This window comes from Canis aureus, chromosome 14 (assembly GCF_053574225.1).
Source record: "Canis aureus isolate CA01 chromosome 14, VMU_Caureus_v.1.0, whole genome shotgun sequence".
Taxonomy (NCBI): domain Eukaryota; kingdom Metazoa; phylum Chordata; class Mammalia; order Carnivora; family Canidae; genus Canis; species Canis aureus.
The window spans coordinates 7,395,003-7,414,146 of record NC_135624.1 but is presented as its reverse complement, the minus strand read 5'-3'; the positions used below and the strand labels follow the sequence as shown (position 1 = coordinate 7,414,146).

General features: G+C 36.0%; 1 protein-coding gene across 5 annotated transcripts in view; it reads left to right on the top strand.

Moving 5' to 3' along the window:
* AZIN1 (antizyme inhibitor 1) overlaps positions 1–19,144 on the top strand; it is a 32,232-nt gene that overhangs the window by 7,343 nt on the left and 5,745 nt on the right. For 2 of the 5 annotated variants that reach the window (XM_077846845.1, XM_077846841.1), the window contains exons 3-9: positions 10,047–10,244; positions 12,783–12,956; positions 13,679–13,851; positions 15,561–15,695; positions 16,925–17,006; positions 17,527–17,601; positions 18,226–18,388. In XM_077846845.1, coding sequence (XP_077702971.1) covers positions 10,143–10,244; positions 12,783–12,956; positions 13,679–13,851; positions 15,561–15,695; positions 16,925–17,006; positions 17,527–17,601; positions 18,226–18,388 — 904 coding nt within the window. In that variant the 5' untranslated portion in view covers positions 10,047–10,142. Of the gene's footprint in view, positions 1–4,637; positions 4,817–10,046; positions 10,245–12,782; positions 12,957–13,678; positions 13,852–15,560; positions 15,696–16,924; positions 17,007–17,526; positions 17,602–18,225; positions 18,389–19,144 lie in introns of all 5 variants that reach the window. The other 3 variants (XM_077846842.1, XM_077846844.1, XM_077846843.1) reach the window with 3 other exon arrangements.

Here is a 19,144-nt window from a genome sequence, read left to right as displayed (position 1 = left end):
ATGTTTCAACACTAGTAGTTTCTAAGATTAATGAAGATCCTCTCATTGTGGCAAAGCTTTTGAAAGTCTTTTAAAGGGTTCCTTAGGGCTTTATGCTGGTATGTTTTTTTCCATTGGGCTAGGTTCTCAAATTATTTTAGCTGTCACTCTTGTTTTATAATTAATAAAATTAGCCTAATGGAAAAATTTTTAAATAGGCCTTTCCAGAAAACTAAATTCTCTTCTAACCAACTACTTTTATTAACAGATCTGGTGATGGAGTCCTATTGAATTAATCATTATCATACTTTTTAATAAGTTGTATCTAAATCTAGAAATAGGCTTCAATTAATAGAATGGTTTAAATGGACTCTTAATATTTGTCTAAAATATTTTCTGTGGTTGTCATTAGTTGACTATGTTCAGGTAGGAACTTAGTAAGAATCATCAGCATTTTAAATATTCATGTTGTCTCCTGATTGGTAATATTTACATATGCCTTAATAGGACCTGCCCTAAACTGAAATGAATTATTTTAACTAGGAGATAATGTTCTGTATGAATTTACTAGTATTGTTTTCTCATGTTTTGCTGTTGTCAATAGTAAAATCAGATTTTTGATTTACCATGGAGAAAAGAAATTTTAGTTTGGATAATTTATAGATTCTGTGATGCAAGCAAATTCAGGAGAATATTCATTAATGGTTGGTGGTGTTCTTTGACAAGAAAGCTAAAACTGCTATCCTTGAAAAACACTGTTTTTAAAGTACATGTATCCCCTGGTATACATGAAATAGTATTTGATGACTCTTCACTGCTCATGTAAATTAGTAGAAAAGTATTCTGTACAAGCACAATGTGAAAATACCTTAATAGATAAAACAGTGTTTGGGGAACATGCCTTTTTTTCTTTGGGTAAATTCAGAGTCTTTGCTGGGAGGGCCAAAAAGATTGGAAAGCATTGTAGACCAATTTTTAAAGGGAATAAAATGGTTCTTACATTTATTATAAAAAACAGTGATCCAGGGGGGTTAATAGTGACTACCAATTTTTGTGTTCCATTACACTCCTTTGTGTGGTCTTACTTCAGACTCCTCCCACCCCTTCCCCAAAATTTTGAGACACTTAAGTTAGGAGTGAATAAGGTATTTGTACCTTGTAAAATATGAAATCTAGATAAACAGAAGGCAGTTCTAGGCGGGCCAGTGTTCAGAGAAGCCTATGTGAGGTGCTCTCACATTGATAAGGCTTAGGAAACGGATATTTTTTTTGTCCTTCACCTCCATTCCAGGACCATCCTTGCACAGTTAAGCAATTTGTCACAAGCTAACTGAAGCAGAGATTTAGCCATCCTTTCTCTATTCCAGTGAATAATGTGAAGAACGTTATGGCACAATTAGAAAATACTTCTTCAGCATAAAAGGATTAGAGTGATAGTGTTCAGCCTGCCTGGGCCATACTCAGCCACCCTGAGGTCTCAAATGCCTTATAACTAACTGATTGCCAGAAGTACCCAAGATAATAAATTATTTTCAAATGATCCTTTCTGAACTTTTTGCCTTTTCTTCATTATCTTATATAAGCACACATTTTAAATCTCTCTTCTGAACTTGCTATGGTTTGTTACTTTTTGTGCTCCTATAGTCTAGCTTTGTAAACTTGTGAATTGATCTTTGTTACCTTGAACAAAGTTACTTGGATGCACACATCACAAATTAAAATTTTAATTGAAATTTTAATTTGTGATGTGTGTGGACTTGATCCTTAGAAGTTTAAAATTTCTTACTAGGGCAGCCCCAGTGGCGCAGCGGTTTAGCGCTGCCTGCAGCCCGGGGTGTGATCCTGGAGACCTGGGATCGAGTCCCACGTTGGGCTCCCTGCATGGAGCCTACTTCTCCCTCTGCCTGTGTCTCTGCCTATCTCTCTCCCTCTGTGTCTCTCGTGAATTAAAAAAAAAAAAAAAAAATTCTTATGAAAATAGCATCCTCTGGCACTGCTGTGTTCAGTAAAGTAGCCACTAGCCAGCCGGCTATTTATATTTTAAAAGTTAAAATGCAATAGAATTTAAAATTCAATTCTTAGTTGTGTGAGCCACATTGTGAGTGCTGGCAAGCTATATATGGCTAATGGCTATTGTTTTGAGCAGTGACAAAATTTCAGTTACCACCGGAAGTTCTATTGGACAGCATTGCTCTAAGGTATTGATTGTTAATTGTGAACATGAGTAGTATTAGCTGTTACAATCTTAAGCAACCAGTTAATAGGAATCCTAAGAATTACACGTATCTTCTTAATATTTTTTTTTTCTTCTTAATATTTAATAAAAAACTTCCTTAATTTGTAGGGCTTTTCAGTTTTATATTTTAGTGTTTTTTTTTGTTTGTTTTTTGTTTTTTGTTTTGTTTTTCAATTTTAGTTAATTCTTTACCATACTCCTATGGTATGATTCTGTACTATGATTTTATGTGCTTATAGAGACAGTGTTAGATTTATGTTGAATATAGGACTTTTCATCTATTGCTTGCTTTTTGCTGCAAGAATCCTCTGATGCCCAGTTTATAAAGAGTTCCTAAATAAGCATAGTATCTTTTTATCTAGGTTCAACATGGTCAACCATGTTCTATTTGGCATGACCAAAGTAGGAAGGGGAGTATCTTAGTATGTTCAACATGGACACTGTAATAAAAACAATTCCCCCCAAATCCTCAAAATGAGGTATTTGCTATCCTAAACTCATAAGGAGCTTCCACAAGTTAAAAAAAAAAAAAATGAGCAGAGGAGGACCATTTTTCACTAAAAACCTAGCTGTTCTCCCAGTACGTAGCCATAGATCAGTGCTACTTAAACCGCCGGTCAGCAGACAAGGCTCTTGTTCCCCCAATGTCATGGACTGCTTGGTTCTTACGAATCAGCTAGTTTGCAGGCCTTAGTCTGAATAGCCCTGCCCTTAGGTACATAAATAACAGAGGTTATGTCATAAATAATATAAGTAATATGGGAAGTAACCATAGATCCAGTTCAGACAAGTGTGTATCTACACAAAATACTACACAGCCATGAAAATTAATGGACTCCGGTCATGTCTATAGGTGAATGTTGAGCAAAAGATGTTAGTCACGGTAGAAAAATGACAAGGATGCTATTTATAGTTCAAAACTAGTAAAGCCAAAGTTTTAGGGGCATAGGGAACAATAAAATTAAACAAGGAAGTGATTAAAAAAGCATGAACATGCTTATTCTAGGGGAGATGTGACCACTGCCACCTGGGAAAGATGTATAGGGTTTCATGAGTATTCTATTTCTTAACCTTGTACTTGCTGCAGTCATTGTATTGTATGTGTGTTTTATATATTAATAATCTTTCTTTTTGGAGAGGTGACAGTGAGATCTGCCCTAAGGAATCAAAATAGTAATTAAGTGCATTTCTTTGAAGACTTTATTCCCTATACTACATTAAGAAAGCTTAGAAAGCTTGAAATTAATATGGTTATATATTTCCCATTCATACTTAATTATTTTACTTGTGTGAGGTACATACACTTCCTTCAGAAAAAATTCAGCCTTCACATCGAATAGTCAAGACAAATTTTTTTTTTGAAGATTTTATTTATCTGATAGCATGAGCTGTGGGGACAGGGAGAAGCAGGCTCCCCTGCTGAGCAGGGTTCCCAGTGCTGGACCTCATCCCAGGACCCCAGTGACTGAGTTGAAGGCAGAGGCTTAACTGAGCCACCCAGGGGCCCTCAAGACAAAGGGAGCCTAATCTTGTCAGTTTCATATGTAAAAGTATATTGGTATTACAATCCTGTATTTTGTTTTCTCATTAAGATTTATTTTTAGAATCCTGAGGCATTTCATAGGGCAGCCTTTATCTTCAAACTTAGTCTGTTGGGCTCATTTCCTTTGTTTTTTTTCCCCTCCCTTATGTATATCCTATTTGTTCTTGCTCTTGTCTTTTAAAATAATTCTTCAGCGGTCACCTTTAATGTTCTTTCTCTAGGGTTAATCAGGTTTTTTGTTTTTTGTTTTTTGTTTTTTCTTTTTTTACCTCACCACCTGAAAAGTAAGCTTAAGGGTGTTTATTGCTATTCCTGGGTTTCCACTTAACCATTGATTGAAGCAGATTTTGTCCTGATTATCCTAAGTTACTCAGTGTAGATTAGTGTTATTATCCATCACTTACTTTTGGTCTGGTATGGTGAAAATCCATATGGTCTTATGGTCATCACACAATTTATTGGAACTTCCAACCATTTCCAGTATGTAGCTTCCTGGCACTGTTTCTGGTGATTCGAACCTTCTCCAGGCCTCACATCTATAGTGCCAAGTCATCCTTGAGAATCCTCTTCTAATGTTCTTTTGTCCAGTTATTTCTAAAGGTATTCTATATGGTAAGTAACATTTCTGTCAGAGGTAGAATGCAGAGTTGACTTTGACAGCATTGTGTCTATTGTTAAGGCTGTGAGCTGAGTTTTAAGTCCTCAAATCATATATTAAAAACCAGAAGTGCTCTTAGGCTTCCTTACAGTAGTAGTGTAATTCAAATATCTGAAGTTCTCATTCTTTAATGAGTAAAAGTCCTTTTAGAAAAGTGGTTGATATATTAAGGTTGGGTTTCCTTATTACATGTATCTGAAATAGTACTCTCAACCTTTCAGCTCTCCCTGTTCTACTTCCAGGGAGGTCTTCACTTCAGAAATCCAAGACTCATATTCATCCAGCTTGGTGTCAAGTGGGCTGTTGCTGCCAGAATTATCTTGTGATTATTTGAGAGATGTATCAGTTTCTTCTGAAGTACAATCAACTATAGAAGCCTTTGTAGCAGGTGTGTAACAAGGCAAGTGCCCAGCTGCTGCAGCCACTACTCTTGGAGCTACCCTCACTGAACATGAGGACTCAGCGGCCTCATGGAAGGCTCCAGGGAGCAGTGTGCAGTTCTTTGGAACCTTTGTTTCTTTGGCAGCTCTTCATTTAAAAAAAAAAAAATACCAAAAAACACCAAAATAAAGGTGTAAATAAGGAATGTTAAACACTTTTTTATTCCCAGCTACAATATCCAAGAGGAAATTACTTTAAAAAGTAGTACTATGATTATAGCAATTGTATTACTGTGAAAAAGTGGAGCTTGCTTTCACCATATATTGGTAATGTGTTTGGTTGTGAATATGGCTTAAAGGCTTGTAAGTAGAGAATACTTTCTAGCATGTGTTGATTAAAAACTAAACCCCAGAGCTTTTGTGAAAAAATGAATTTGCTCCATTTGGAAATCTAAGATTTACACAGGGTAGATTTTTCTGAAGTTTAATGCAAATAATTCAATGTCTAGCAGCACCAGAGTAGAGTGTGTAGTGGGTCATATATGTGTTGGAGCAGTAAATAAGTCCCATTTCTGATTAATAAGCCATAAAAGATGGTGCAGTATCCGTTGGAAATTACATCCAGGATTGGAGTGTTGGGGGTAGGTGTGGCATTACCTGAGTTTGAGTACATTCTTAATGGAGAGGTGTCTGGAATTTCCCTGTGGTATTTTAAATTGAGATGGATTAACTTGGCACATCTGGTATACAATATAAACTCTGCTCACCCACAACACATAGAGACTTATCTTTCTGATTCCATAGAATGTGATTGTATATGTCATAGATTTTTGGTTTAATGTATCATCACTGAGTAACTTTAAATGCTTCTTGAAAAACTAGAAAAATACTTCTTTAGAGCTTTAAGGCAGAAACGTAGAACATTAACCTTTTTGAGATAGTGGAGCTTTAAAATATTTTTGCTAACATGTTAAGAAATTAGACAAAGGCTCCTGGAAATATGGCTCCTTTTTAGGACTCTTTCAGTGAGTTTGGGGTATAATATTTGGGGTAGAAAAGAAACACAATCAGCCTACCCATTACCACCTATTTCAACCTTTCAGTTGGAAATTTTGGACTTCCAAGTGACATTTCATTTGAACAAAGGGTTTGTTGGCTCAGAATATGGTAGAAAGCTATCTCCTGAAGGTCTTTATATGTTGCAGGTTCTTTAGAGATATTAGTATTTCCTGGATATAACTTTGAGGGTTTTTTTTTGGTTTTTTTTGTTTTTTTTTTTTTTAATTTTTGTTTATTTATGATAGAGAGAGAGGCAGAGACCTAGGCAGAGGGAGAAGCAGGCTCCATGCACCGAGAGCCCGACGTGGGATTCGATCCCGGGTCTCCAGGATCGCGCCCTGGGCCAAAGGCAGGCGCTAAACTGCTGCGCCACCCAGGGATCCCTAACTTTGAGTTTTTAACTAAGACAGCTGAGAGTTGAGCTTTGTATTTATATGTGGGTCATTTTTGTATCCTGTTTTTGGGCTCCTTTTAAGAATGTGAATGATGTGAATGATAGACCATTTTTTTCAACACTTTGGAAGAGTTTATTGCTGTCACAAGCCAATCCTAAGTTTAAGAACTCCCCATTTTTAAGAGTTGTGAACTCCTTTGTCCACCTGTTTGAGCACCTATTCTGAGCTAGGAATTGTGGGAGCATCAAAATCTTCAGGGACCATCCAAGAAGATAAACTAAGCTCACTTATGTCAACTATCTTTTATGTATAGGTTTTATTAGTGTTGGTTTAACAGTTTTTATTGCAGTGCTCTGTATGATTAAGGAAATCAAATAATGTTACATGTACTACATCTGTTTTAGTGGTTTAGGTGTGTTAGTCCCTTCATTCTTTTTAAGTACTGCGAATATAAGAAATGGAATTTTTTTTTCCATCAGAGTCCTTTTGTGAGTGAAGTAGGAATTGGTGAGCTAACATAAATAATACTATGGTTACTTTTGACTTGAGAGTTGTATTTCAATAATAATAATACAGCCATTTCACAAGCATTGCATCCTTTAGAGCAGGGTGTGCTTTCCACTATCTTTATTCATGTTACTGTTTGTCAGCTGTTTTAGTTTGGTCCTGGGTTATACTTTAAAATAATTTTACCTCTACAAGTCTGATCTGTATTGACAGAGCTCAGTGGTTGGCTGAAGTGGATTTGGGGATTTACTGCAAAAGGAACAGAAGGAACTTACCTTCATGGCAGTGGTTATGCTTATGTATACATTTGTCAAAATGGGTGCACATTGTTTCATGTAAACTGCTGATTAAATAGATTTAAAAAGGAAAACATAATTTCAAATCTGAGAATTAGACAAAAGGTACAGAAGGAACAGCAAGGTTAAAATCTAGAAAATAGTTAAAAGACTATGAATAAGCATAATAGGATGTTTTTCTACCATATATAAATAAACTTTATTTATTACAACTAGGGGAATTTATATGTTTAAGAAACAGTTACTTGATTATGGAAATGTGATAAAGAAAGCTCTATCAGAGACAGTTACATTGAGTTTCTAAAAAAAGAATCCTTTTTCTAAGGATGTGCTGAGGAGACTGATCTTTTTTTTTTTTTTTTAGCTTTTAAACACAATTTGATTGTTGGCATCTCTGGAGCTAACAAATTGTTCTGTGTCTCAGTGTCTTCACCTCTAAAATGAAGATTATACTGTTAATGGTTTTAAGGGTTAAGAAAACTAATATGTATAAAGTACTTATAACAGTGCCTGGCACACTGCCATAAAAAATTTTCCTTAGGAATGTAGGCATTCAGCAGGTTGAGACTGGATGGAATGGGTATGATGTTTTTGTTAAGTACTGAGGATCCTGATGCTAGAGGAAAATTATTCTGTAAGGACTGCAACTATAGTAAATTGAGATACATACTGTTGTGACTTTAAACTAGATTTTTTGGCAGCAGTTTACTTGGAGATTCATGAGTGATAACCTAAGGTTCCCAGTTAAATACTACATAGAAACTTAGGAGTCTCAAGAACCTAAAATGTCAGGCTGAAGATCTTAAGAATGTTTCATAATTAATAGCATAAATGGAAGCGGTTTGACCTTGAAGATCATGATGCTAAACTTAACTGAAAGTTTCTACTGTACTCTTTCTTTGAATAGGCTTTTTAAAATGAGTAACCTTTATCTTTTCTTGTTCCCTTAGTGCATAGCTGAATATTCCTCTAAAATGTTAAAGATTATTTAAAATAAGTGTTTCCTCAGGCCTAAAGTGCTTTCTGGGCAGAGGTTTGCATCAGTCCTGGCTACAATTTTACTTTACTGCATAAGTATTAAGTCTCACTTAGATATGCCTAACTTAACTCCTTTTCTGAGATATTCTCAACTTTCCTATTTCTACTCTTGAATGAAAGAGATTTGGTGAGCTAAACTGAATATAGTTGACTTCTTGGAAATGAAGTTGTTAGTGTTTTAAAAGTTAAGAACTAACTACTGTTTGTATTTCATGGAATTTGATTAATATGATGGCTTATTGATGAATTTGGTGCATTCAAAAAGCTGACACTTTGGGAACCATTGAAATGGAGTATACCTGTAAGATAAGAGCCATCACCAAAGGTGAACACCAGCACCATAGAGCAGCATGGAGGGGAGGGAAAGGGAGAATGAAGGACACAGGAAAAGCTGTGCAAGTTTTAAAATAGATTACCAAGAGCATCTGGTCTGTTTCCATTATTAATGTGGCAACCAGAAATCAGTACCAGATAATAAGCAGTATCCTGTCTGGAAGACTTGTTCTGCTAATGGACTTTTTATGTTAAAAGATATCCTTACTTAAAGTAAAGTTTAAGGACCAGTGAATTTAGAAAAGATGATAAACCTTTATGTCAGTATGTTACCCAGAGGAGAATGGGTGATCTTGGGGAGGGGAAAGAATTTCTTCCATAGGGAAGAGGTTGTATTTTAGCCTTTTCAGTGTTTTTAGTAAATGGTTTAGGATATACCTACCAGATGCCTAGCTTGTCCCTAGTTGCTTTTTTAAAGGTTTTACTTGAGAGAGAGCGTATGAGCAGGGAGGGGCAGAGGGAGAAGCAGCGAACCTGACGTGGGGCTCCATCCAGCACCCCAAGATCACGACCTGAGTTGAAGGCAGACATTTAACCAACTGAGCCACCCAGGTGCCCGCTTGTAACCTACTTTTAAAGTATGGCATTTTTGTGTTTCTGGCAGTTGGCAACTTAAGCTATTCTGAAACAACACTTTTTTTTTTTTTTTAATTATTTATTTATTTATGATAGTCACAGAGAGAGAGAGAGAGAGGCAGAGACACAGGCAGAGGGAGAAGCAGGCTCCATGCACCGGGAGCCCGATGTGGGATTCGATCCTGGGTCTCCAGAATCGCGCCCTGGGCCAAAGGCAGGCGCCAAACCGCTGCGCCACCCAGGGATCCCTGAAACAACACTTAAAACAAATATTTTTTATTCATATGCTATACTTTTTTTTTTAACAATAACCTTTTGAGGCAGTAGTTAATATAATTAACTGAAGTTTAAAGAAATTGACTTAGGATCACATAGATATTAAATGATACAGCCACAAACATATGGGTCTTTCTACATCTAGTCCAATAAGGATTTCAGCTTACCTCATAAGAGACTTAAACACTGCTAACCTGAAAGAGCCAGTATCATTTCCAGCTTGAAGTGAGACCTAGGCAGTCTCAAAGCTACAGATGATCCACGAAAGTCACTTTCTCCACCCCTACTCATTTCTGTGACTTCATTTTTCCCCTACTCTAGAATTTATGGGATGTGGCTGGCAGTATATTGAAGCTTAGACCAGTATTTTGATTACTTGGCTGCAGATAGGTATTTCACTAGCTTTCTTTACTTAGAATGCATTTTTTTTTTTCTAAAATTGTGTATGTTATGAGAGAACAACAAAGCAAGATGAATAATACTGACTGGGTCTACAACTCTATAAGGTGACCATATTGACTGGTAATAAACTGTGCATGTGTGGATTATCTTAAATTGTCATATTGAGCTTGGTTTTTAAAAGTATAAAATACACATTCACTTTAAAATGGGCACCAAAAAGATATCGAATGATCTAGTGTTTCTGCAAATGTTAAGTGATCACAGATTCCTCACTAAATTACGCACTTAGTACACTTTCATTGACAGCTACTACATTAAGGTTAACTAGTGAAATAATACAGACTTTGAAATAACTTCTATTTTGTCAGTTTGTTGCATATTCTAAGGACCCAGACGTAAGGCTTGGTGGCCCGTCTCTTGTTTTTCCTGGTTTATGACTTTCGGCTTTGTGGAATACGGCTGAGATGAAAGGATTTCTTGATGATGCAAACTACTCCGTTGGCCTGTTGGATGAAGGAACAAACCTTGGAAATGTTATTGATAACTATGTTTATGAACATACCCTGGTAAGTGTGCTATCTCATATTTCTCAGTTACGGTGTGTATAAATTTCTGAATTCTAGTTGCTCTATTTCCAAGATGTTAATCTGATAAAAGTACTTTTTTCAGATGTTTATAACTTCTCCACATTGTCTTCATTTGATGCAACCACTTCCCTTGAGTAGCGATGAGATTTTCTTTCTATCCCACATTAAAACTAGTGGCTTCCCAACCATTCTTTCTCTGCTGTACCTTTTAACACTCAGCTCTTGTATGTTCTATTTTCTTGGTATATGGCTGTTCTCCTTGATAAGTTGTTTTTCTCAGCTATATGCTTGAGTAGATTGTAATTTATATTTCACATAATCTTGGTTGTGTATATTGGCTGAGAACTTGATAACAATACAGAATGCTTACTCTACTACACCAAGTGTCAGCTTCTATAGACTCATATTCACTGCTACTTAAAGACTATTTTTGTTTTAATTTTTTTAAAACCTATTTATGATAGTCACAGAGAGACAGAGAGAGAGAGAGGCAGAGACATAGGCAGAGGGAGAAGCAGGCTCCATGCACCGGGAGCCTGATGTGGGATTCGATCCCGGGTCTCCAGGATCGCGCCCTGGGCCAAAGGCAGGAGCCAAACCGCTGCGCCACCCAGGGATCCCCTATTTTTGTTTTATACTTAGTGATAGAAGTACCTTTAAAAAAAAAAAAAAAAAAAAGAAGTACCTTTATTGTCTTATTGATAAAATTTCTTTGTTGGAGCTTATTTCCCATATTCCCCAAATTTGTTGAAAAATTGTTTTCGTGTTACTGGTGTTCAGTAATAAGATACCAGAAAACTACTCTTGACCTTCACAGATGTGCTCAAATCTCCCCACACCTCAGGAAAATCCCTTTATCTTTCTTCTGTCATCAGAATTTTGGAGAAAAAAGTGATACTTCTCATACTATTCAGTCTGTATAGTCAAGCCATTCTATAGTTAATTATCTCATGTCACTAGAGAATCTCGTAGTGGAAGTACGCTGACCTTTCTCTTTAACTTGTGCAACATTCTTTGTAGGTCAGATAACAATCTTTGAAATAGCTCTTTCATTATTCTTGTTCCACAATCTTGAATTATCCCACATTGAGTAACACTTAGGGTTAGTCTGCAACCCTATTCTCTTCTAGCAGTGTCATTTAATTGTATGGCTCAAGGATGATTACAACTGAACATCTTGGGCCCGGCGGGGGGGGGGGGTTGTTTTTAAACCCCGGTTCTCTTGCTGGTAACTATAATTGCTCACCCCCTGTTTTTGTGTTAAAGTAAAAGTAAATTTGTCTCTAAAACATTAGGGATGGCATATCTTGAAAGGATGGAGTAACTTGAGTATAACTGTTCTATATTTGCCACACAAAAAACATTTCCAGTCATGTCTATTTCCTAGTCCGTATATTCCAATAAGGTACATTTTCCAGTATGTATTAAAGAGTAGAAAGCAGTAATGTTGTATTCGTGGCTTTTCAAACAATATTTAGATAATGTGTAAGATTGTCTCCCATCCAACATTGAGTAACTTATACTTTGCCTGACATGTTATAATCATCTCTTTTACCCCTAGGGTAGCGATGTTAAAATCCTTATCTGTCTCCCCAGATCCCTAATTAAAATTTGTTTCTATTTATTTTTAATATTTTTAAGATTTTATTTATCCGTTTGACGTAGAGATGTGGCAGGCAGAGGAAGAAGCAGACTCCCTGAACAGAGCCCCATATGGGGCACTATCCCAGGACTCTGGGGTCATGACCTAAGCTGGAGGCAGATGCTTAACTGACTAAGCACCCAAGCACCCTGAAAATCTCAACTTTTGAGGGAAGAATATTCTTACTCAGGTTTATCTGCCATTTAGTGTACTAATATATTTTTTAAATTCCAGTTTGTCATCTCTATGATACGTAGGGTATCAACTTTGTCTCCTTTTTTTTTTTAGGTTTATTTATTTTATTCATGGGGTGGGGGGCAGAGACACAGGCAGAGAGAGAAGCAGCCCCCATGCAGGGAGCCTGACGTGGGACTCGATCCGGGGTCTCCAGGATCACACCCTGGGCTGAAGGCGACACTAAACCGCTGAGCCACCCAGGCTGCCCTCAACTTTATCTCCTTAAACACTGGTTCCTAGTATTGTTTTGTTGTTTTACTGTCCTGTTAGATGCAATTTATAATGGAGATACATATTTAAATAGCTTACGAAAGCATGGAGGGAAACCGGTGCTCTCCTTCTGTACTCACCCAAATTTGAGGCAGTTGTAAAGTAGAAAATCCGTATAATAATTTTTTTTAAAAAAGCAGAGAATATTTTACATGCCAGCTTAGCACAGTAAATCAAGTTTAAAAAGAAAGAAAAAGGTACTTGGATTCCCTGTGTGCTGAATCTTGCTTAATTACTCTTAAGCCTTAAATGTAGTAGTGTATATAAAAGAATAGGTTAGCTCTTTTGTGGAGAAAAGAGGGAGTTACTACTTGTGGTACTCTATTTTCAATAGTTCTTTTGTGTTTTTTTCCCCATGATCATAATAGACAGGGAAAAATGCATTTTTTGTGGGAGATCTTGGAAAGATTGTGAAGAAACACAGTCAGTGGCAGAACATAGTGGCTCAGATAAAGCCATTCTACACAGTAAAGTGCAACTCCACTCCAGCTGTACTTGAGATTTTGGCAGCTCTTGGAACTGGATTTGCTTGTTCCAGTAAAGTAAGTATTTTTCATTACTTAGTCACTTAACAGCAACATTTTAGAACACACTTTAACTTTTAGTTACAGCAGTTAGAAAAATTGCAAGGTAATTTTACTTTTGGATGTTTTTAAACTCTTGTGTAAATTTGCAGCCTAATGGAAATTTACAAACTTTTAAGGTGTACCAATGAAAGGAAAGTTTCAGTGAGATGAAACTTGAAAAGCTTTATCTTTAATCAAGAACTTTTTATTCCTCATTCTTAGGCTAGATAGAGCCAGCTAGACCATTAATTTCTGATGACAACAAGCTAATTGTAAATCATGAGATTTCTCTGATGGTATAGTTCGACCTTTTTGAAGGCCTTTTTTTTTTTTTTTAATTTTTATTTATTTATGATAGTCACACACACAGAGAGAGAGAGGCAGAGACATAGGCAGAGGGAGAAGCAGGCTCCATGCACCGGGAGTCCGATGTGGGATTCGATCCCAGGTCTCCAGGATCGCACCCTGGGCCAAAGGCAGGCACTAAACCGCTATGCCACCCAGGGATCCCTGAAGGCTTTTAAACAGTAGTGTAGTAAGCATTACCAGGATATGTGAACTGTGACATTATGCTATCCTAATTTAACTTTATATAATTTGAGGTTAGCCCCCCCCCAAAAAAAAGTATAAAGTAGTAATTAAATGAAAAATAATAGAAATGTTACTTTTTAAACAACGCTTTAAATTTTTTTTAATAGACTGAAATGGCTTTAGTGCAAGAATTGGGTGTATCTCCAGAAAACATCATTTACATAAGTCCTTGCAAACAAGTGTCTCAAATAAAGTATGCAGCAAAAATTGGAGTGAACACCATGACATGTGACAATGAAGTTGAATTGAAAAAAATTGCACGTAATCACCCAAATGCCAAGTAAGTGTAAAACTGAGTACATGTGAATATTACTTTACAACCTAGGGTTTGGATTTGTCTTTGGCCTGGGAAAAGGACATTTATGTAGAGCAGTGGTATATTACAATATATATATATATATATATATTTTTTTTTTTACAATATTTTTTTACTTATTTAAAGTTCCTATATGGAAAATGGCATTTTATTGCCTACCCTCTTCGGATCCTGTTTGTAGATTTGGGATGAGATAAGGACAGTTTAAAATATGAATTTATAATCTTTAATTCAAGGAATAAAATGTGGTTGTTGGGATGATGAAATGAGGGCCACAGATGTGATTATGAAAATACATCAACCCTACTAGTTATTTGTCATGTTGGGAATAGGATGTGTATTGGTCAGCTGTTTTTCCTAGTTAGCTGAGGGTTTAATCTTCCTTTGGCTGTAGTTTCTAAGTGATTTGTCCTTAGTGACAGTGTTTTAGGAGCCTAGTCTGTACATTTTTGAAGGGTTTCTCTTTTAAACCCACTCTTCTCTTTGAATAGGAAGTTTAATTTCTTTTTTACTTGTACCTGCATGTATCCCAAGATTTTTTATTATTAAAAAGTTTACTTTTTAAAGAGCAAAAAAGGCAAATTTACTATGGTTGTGATTTGGTATGTCAAGACTTTAGGATATACTAAAAGCATATTGTATTAATATGTACAAAATTGCTTATTTTTTAATGGGTTATTACTTGTGTTCCTTAAAAATGTATATCATATCCATATTTTCCTTGTACATTTTTTATTATTGACTTTGGTATTCCTAGGTGTCCTGACAAGATTGATTACCCTGGAAACCTTTGTTTTTCATAAAGGCCTTTTGGGGAAATATTTAGTTAACCACTTATCTCTAAAAAAATCTTTGTTATATGATCTTCAGAAGATAAGCCCTGATATGGGGTTACTGTGTTTAACTGTAAAGTGGATGGTACATACTTAATAGAGTTGATTCTACCCATAGGAAGAATAATTTTGCTTTTATGAGACTATCTCTGACCATCGGTCATTCCTTAGGACTTCCTTGGGGGAAGGAATTTACAAACAGCATTTGTATATTTGTGGGGTTTAGTGGTTTGTAATTACTTGAGTATCTCCTGAGATAGTCTCGATCATTTTGTCTTGGTTGTTATGATTTGGAAGAAAATATCGAGTAGATTTGACTCAGTATCTAAAAGGCTACTGTTTAGACACATAAGATAACTCCAAGCTTGCTTGTTTTTTGTAAGATGGAGGAGATTAATAGGAGTAGGTGGTGGAAGATTAACTAGCTGGAGCAATTTAGGAGACTTGAAACGTGTAAAAGCCCTGATATTTTTAACTGAAAGACAATGATGGCATTGCTATTCAATTTAGTCTTTCTAGGTGGTTTTACGGACTGATGGACTTCATTTGAAAGTAATGTCGTCTTTCATTACAGAGCCCAACTGACTCTTGCTGCTACAACAGAGTCTTAACTTCCTGCATTTTCCAAATTCCCATCCTTGTAAGCTTCATGCTTTAGGCCCTAATGGCTAGTTTTTTCTCTGTACAGGATTGTTTTTCATTAGGTTCACTTGATTCAACCGTCGCTGGATTTGGGAGCACTGGCAACATAATCAACATACTTCCTACAATCTTCAGGCTTCACATGTGCTGATGATGATGTAAACCAACTCTGCCCCAATCATCTTCCCCTTCTCTTAGGGTCTTACTACATATTGCAACAGAAGATAATATTGGAGGCGAAGAGGGTAACATGAAGTTTGGCACTACCCTGAAGAACTGTAGGCATCTCTTGGAATGTGCTAAGGAACTTGATGTCCAAATAATTGGGGTTAAGTGAGTATTTGTTTTAAACTTCTATTTTTATGTTAAACCTTTGTCGTTCTGATGATTTTTTTTGAGACTTTATTTGCATGAACTCTAGTAGATTCAACTTTCAGTTTAATACATATTTTCTTAATCTAGGTAAAACATATGACTTAACCTTCATATAACTTTATACATGCACCTCCCCTTTCCTAATTAAGAGAAAAAATAGTAAATAAAAATTCAATTAAGTTCATAATGTAAAACCTCTCCTTTAAATTGAAGGGAAAGGTTGTACTAGAATTCTAATGAATACCAAAGTGGCATTCATCTGAGTTGTCATTTTATTTTTTTTCCCCATCTTTAAATTTTTTTTCCTTTTCAATCCCTTGGGCACGCCAGTAAATCAGACATTGTTTTACCTTCTTGATTTTTATGTGCGCAGAAAACTGAGACCCAGAGAGATTTAATGATTTGATCATAATCTCAGAACTGTGATCTGAGTCAAATTTGGACACAAAGCTCCAAATTTTTGAGTCACCAGTCCATTGCTAATCTCATTACAGTGCAAAATCTTTTTAAATTGTTCATAAAGATGGATAAAGAATCATGACTGTTAAGTTTAATTTTCCCTTAAGTGACAAATAATGACATATATTTGAGAGTTTTCATATTTCTATTTGTTACCATACAGTAAAATTGACTCTTGGTTTTATACTTCATGAACTTTAACGTATTTGTGTGACTACTGCCACAATCAGGATATAGAACCATATTCGATTAAATTTAGGTATTCTGTTTTGAATGTCTGATAAGTATCTCTTAATAAGTAATACTAATAAGTGTTAGTAATACTCAGCTGAATTAATGTTCATTTATATTTCATAATAGACATTTTTATTTTTGGCCAGATAAAATTATACATTCCAATTACAGATTTTGTGACCCAGTTTTATCAGTGGTGCTTGTTACTTTACTATAGATACAGAAAGGCATGTCCTTATCTGATATTTATAAAGCCTGATAACTCATTGTTAAAAATTCTTTATAAAATTAAAGTATTAACCCAAACATTGCCTTTTCTGAAAGGCAGGTTATTATAACTTGGATAATTAGAGGCCTGTGCTTCCAATTCTTTAAGTATTTAATAAGGTTATTGCGAATACTGTGTCAATATGGTGAAGGAGAACTGAAAAGAATTATAGGAAGGGTGTCTAAAATTTGCTGTTGCTTTAAATTTATTACTCTCTTTCTTCCAGATTTCATGTTTCAAGTGCTTGCAAAGAATCTCAAGTATATGTACATGCTCTATCTGATGCTCGATGTGTGTTTGACATGGCTGTAAGTTTTTTCCTTAAGTTATTTTGATATTTTAAGCCAGGGTGTTACTTATTTTTCCTCTTTTTTCCTTTGTCTTTCAAAGATTTTATTTACCATTTATTTGGGGGAGAGAGTGTGTGCACGCAAGTGTGTGCACCTGAGAGCAGGAGGAGGAGGAGAGGGAGAGGGACAAGCAGTCTCCACACAGCATGGAGCCCTCTCAGGGCTCAGAACCAAGAGTGGGACACTCCACTGATTGAGCCACGCAGGCACCCCTCCGGGATAATATTTAAGGTTTTTAAGTGGGTAAAGGGATGAAATAGTAACTTACTTGCATGTCTACAAGACAGTACAGACATCGTTAGGAAGACAGTATATACACAACACTGAATAAACCTGCTTTTATTGGTAGATACCAAAACTGAAGCTATACTAAAGATCAGAACAGATTCTATTTACCTCCTTGGGAAGGGGTTTTTGAAATGTCCTTGTAGTCATGACAGTTTGGATAAGCATTTAAAGTATTTTTTTCCATCTCTAGGGAGAATTTGGTTTCACAATGAACATGTTAGATATTGGTGGAGGCTTCACAGGAACTGAATTTCAGTTGGAAGAGGTAAACTTTGTTCGGTGGATGGAATACTGGAATAATCTCTCCGCTTAAGTGGTAGATATAGACAATGGTATAACAACAGCAGGAAATAAACCCTAAAACATCTGCTTAAAATTTGATTCTAAGAAGGTGAAGAGGCAATGAGAAGACCTACCCCACTTTGAAAGGCTTAATATTCCTTGAACTCTGTAGCATAACTTACAAAAAGTTTGTATTCAGTTGTGTTTCTGCTCTTATGGAGTACTTGATGGCACAAATGAAATTATTATTTAGCTTAAGTTGTTTTATCGAGATGTACATTACTACTCACCTTCCTGCTGTGCCCTCCGTCTCTCAAACTGATTTGATGTGTTGCTCCTTTGCTAGTGTTAAGGGGTATAGAAACAATCAACAGTAGCCATTCACCCTTGGTGTTAAGAAATTTTTTTAAATTAATGCCATTCTGATAATATAAACTTTGATGCCTCAAAAGCCTGCTTAATTGTTTGAAGGTAACTGCTAAATAGCTAAGCTTTCTGGTCTATAACTGGAACTATGGCTTTAAGTTTTCTAGGAAATATATCCATCTCTTAATGTGAATTATCTAGTTCAATATTGAAATCATAATGTGGGGTTTAAAATTCATAGGTTAATCATGTTATCAGCCCTTTGTTGGATGTCTACTTTCCTGAAGGATCTGGCATTAAGATAATCTCAGAACCTGGAAGCTACTATGTGTCTTCTGCATTTACACTTGCAGTTAATATCATTGCAAAGAAAGTTGTTGAAAATGATAAATTTCCCTCTGGAGGTAAGTTACGAAGTTTATAATTTTGTTTTTCTTAGTTAAATTCATCTTCAAACTAATTGCAATTATCCTATACTAGTCAAGTATAAAATATTGTAGGACATGGACATTTATGGATTATAACATTGTGGGTGATCTTTAGCCAGCTGTCGGTAGCTAGGCTTTTCAAAAATGCCATAGTGAAGTTAACACTGCATAAGACCTCCGGAATCTAACTCTTGGTTCTGATGTTTAATTTTATTTTATTTACTTTTTTTTTTTTTTTTCCCAAATAATTGAGACCTTATGTGCATATTGGGGAGGCGGGGCGTAGAGCAGAGGGAGAGAGAATCTTAAGCAGGCTCCATGCTCATGTGCAGAGCCCAAGGCCAGGCTCAATCTCGTGACCTGAGATTGACCTGAGCCAAAATCCAGTCAGTCACTTAAACAACTAAGCTACCCACATACCTCTAGATAGGTGTATTTTAGATAAGCTTTTAGATAAGCTTCCTCCAGGTGATTCTCCTATCTTGTTAAGAACCAGTATGTTACTATAATGTCTCTTGTCCTGTTCCTCTTAGTCAGATGGTTCACATGGAGAACCTAACTTTATACTTTCTTATATAATGAGGGCCAACAGAGTCTTAATCTGTCTCTAGTCAAACCAACAAAAAAGTACTAGACTTTGTTTCTTGCTGACAAATACCACTTTAAAAAATGTAGAAAGTGGGATCCCTGGGTGGCGCAGTGGTTTGGCGCCTGCCTTTGGCCCAGGGCGCG